Source organism: Amphiura filiformis, chromosome 1, assembly GCF_039555335.1.
Source record: "Amphiura filiformis chromosome 1, Afil_fr2py, whole genome shotgun sequence".
In the NCBI taxonomy this organism is placed as follows: Eukaryota; Metazoa; Echinodermata; class Ophiuroidea; order Amphilepidida; family Amphiuridae; genus Amphiura; species Amphiura filiformis.
In genome coordinates this window covers 67,435,318-67,438,291 of record NC_092628.1, presented here as the reverse complement: position 1 = coordinate 67,438,291, position 2,974 = coordinate 67,435,318, and the positions used below count along the sequence as shown (strand labels likewise).

The 2,974-nt window shown below is 34.9% G+C and overlaps 1 protein-coding gene across 3 annotated transcripts in view; it reads left to right on the top strand.

Moving 5' to 3' along the window:
- Window positions 1–2,298, top strand: part of LOC140151604 (uncharacterized) — a 23,003-nt gene extending 20,705 nt beyond the window's left edge. For all 3 annotated transcript variants that reach the window (XM_072173986.1, XM_072173987.1, XM_072173985.1), the window contains exon 6: window positions 28–2,298. In XM_072173986.1, coding sequence (XP_072030087.1) covers window positions 28–212 — 185 coding nt within the window. In that variant the 3' untranslated portion in view covers window positions 213–2,298. The remainder of the gene's footprint in view (window positions 1–27) is intronic.
- Window positions 2,299–2,974: the final 676 nt, after the last annotated feature.

Here is a 2,974-nt window from a genome sequence, read left to right as displayed (position 1 = left end):
TGGCATTTTCTGGTTGTTTTTTTGCAGATGATTTAAAGCGTTCCATTGCAGCACATCTACTAGTAATGCACCAAGACCCCAAATGGCTACAAAAACTAGCAGAATTCCATGTGACCAAGTTTACAAAGACTTCAGTAGAAATGTATGAGGAGGATGAAGAACTAAAAAAGGAAGTCAAGGGAATGAGCATGAACAAACAGGTGTATTATTAATTGAACATGGTATGTTATCTAAGGGATGTAATGGCAGGATACAGGCTGTATCAAAATGATTGGTACCCATTGTTGGTGTTTATTGAAAAGCCTGCTTCTATTCAAATGCATTAATGGATCCTCTTTGTCCAGAATTTATAGTGTATAACTTTATCACATTAATCTAACAAATATTAGTGGATCTTATGTTGCATTTTAATGAGGCATCACTGAAAACTGATTGGTACCAATCATTTTGATACAGCCTGTAGAGAACAAGCAGTAAGATGGATGAACCCCTATAATAGATTTAACTAGTATCGTTACTAGGGTGCCCCTCACTCCCATCTGCAATAAACCGAAAGTGAGTAAAAATGTATGTTCTTAAGAAAGTTTGAGGAAGGTAATCCAACATTTTACCTATTCCTAAAAGAAACTATACTTTGATCAGCTCGTAATCGGTGGGAAATGTTAGGCTTTTACCATTACGCCGAAAAATAGATCCACATTAAGAGTAATATAGTTGACCTGTCTGGTCTATATTGTGCGTGTCAAGTAAAATTGGTAAAGTATAGGACCTGAAATAATAATTTGTGATACTTCTGACGAGTTGTCACAAAACAATCTTGAAAGAAAATATTTTGATATTAATCTGCGATGTTATAAAGCCTGCCGATTAAGAGCTGATCAAACTGTAGATTCATTCATAGGGGTTCAGTAATCTTTAGGTTTGGTCCCTTGCAAAGAGCAAAGGATAATTAGCAGTTTGCTGTAAGATTTAAAATAAAGAGATCGGTTGCTTTCTCCTCATTGCCCCATCAGTGATGGGTGATGTGGCATCACCCATGGGAGAAATTTTGAGATAATCTTACTGGTCTTGAGGTTTGGATGTCCGACTATTATGCAGGAGGTCACATGTTTGATTTCAATGGCATCACATTCAAGTGCACTGTCTTTGGCCTCATTGTAGCACATTATAAAACTTATTTTAATCAGCTAGGGACAAAGTCCCTTAGCATTTACATTTTTTAATGATGCTCCCTATTTTTTACTTGTAAAAAGTATTTATGGGATCATTATATGCGCAGAAATCAACAATCCTATTTCCTTTTCATGAAGTCATAAGAATATAGGTACCTCAGATTTTCCTCCCATGGGTGAAAAAATATGGCAGCTGCATCTCATAAAGTAAACATATTTGAATTATGAGGGCAGAAGTTTTATTTAATAAAAATGTATTATGATTTATAATATGTATATTTATGTAAAACCTGCTTTGACCCAGGTCTAAACTCTGCTCAGTATGAATATTAATATCCTGTCTTCATTCCTCTGATCTTTTCTTGTGTGTGTCTTACAAAATATACTGCCAGTCTATTAGGCAAATTGTTAACTGACCCAATGTATGGTAATAGGGGAGGTGATCAAAAATATAAGCAGGAGCCATGAACCCAACTTGGAACATGTGATCTCTTCCTAATTTTGAGTGGTTATTGTGATATGACCATTAAATAGGTGCTCTAAAATGTAATCAAGGGCAGATTTGGGACTAATCATTTCATTAGGCTGGAGAAGGTAGCCACTATCATGTTTGTATGCCACTTATACAAAATATAATGGAAGACAGAAATAAAAACAAGATCACATCTGATGTTAATGTGAATCCAATTTTGATTGGTTGACAAAGCATAACTAGGGAGGTGCCTACCCTTGGTGCACTGTGGTATAAACCAATCATTGGCTACAAGGAGTTTGATTGACCATGTTGACAGGGACATCAGATTTAAACTAGTTTTTATATTTCTATCTTTTATTATAGTGTACCTGTGTATTGGTTTGCCATGCACCTGACAAACTTTTATTAGCATGTGCTTAGTTGTGTTCTGCATGTAATGTGATAAGCTAATAATGCATGCTAATAAGCACTGCATGTGCAAATCTATAGCACTCATGTTCTCTATACTCAATTCGCAAGGTACAATTTTTGGCCTGCACATGTGACAATACAATATAGTGGATTTCTGGTAATTACACATGAGGCTATATATGCAATCTGACTTCCGCTATAGTATCTACACTGCGCCAAAAAAGTATCCTTACACTTGGATTTTTTTCCATCATTAAAGAAGTAAAGTTACAAGCAATTGAATAGACAAAGGTTCAGTTTTAAAAGTGACAAACTGGCCTATACAAGGCGCAAAAAGATTCCAACAAGCGCAACAAAGAGACTACACAGTTTCTTCAATGAAGCTTTATTTAAAGCAGTATTTATTTCAGCTTTTACTTCTCTGTAATTTTCATAACTTCCATTTTATTTGTCAGCTCTTTTGTTTCAGTTTTCTTTTGTTCTTTTTGTTTCAAAATTAAAGGTACGCACAAATTTGCCATTTACCACTCTGAAACCAGATATCTAGTCCGTGGAGTTTTGAATAGGCCAGTTTGTCACTTTTAAAACTGGACCTTCATCTAATCAAATGCTTGTAACTTTGCTTCTTGAAGTCACATTGGATTCAATGGGATGTCATAATGTGCCGGATTAGATAGTGCATCTATTAAAAAACAATTTTACCTCAATATGGTTCAGTTTTGAAATTGTGATTATTTTCCAAGTGTAAGGATACTTTCTTGGAGCAGTTTACTTGTACACTTGATATGTAAAAAAGAAAGGATTCTGCTATAATGTATATAAAATTATTTGTGATACAAAAAAATATAAGAAGCAGCTGGGGAAAACCATGTGGCTTTCATCAAAGTCTGTTCATCATTAAGGGAGGTGGATGATG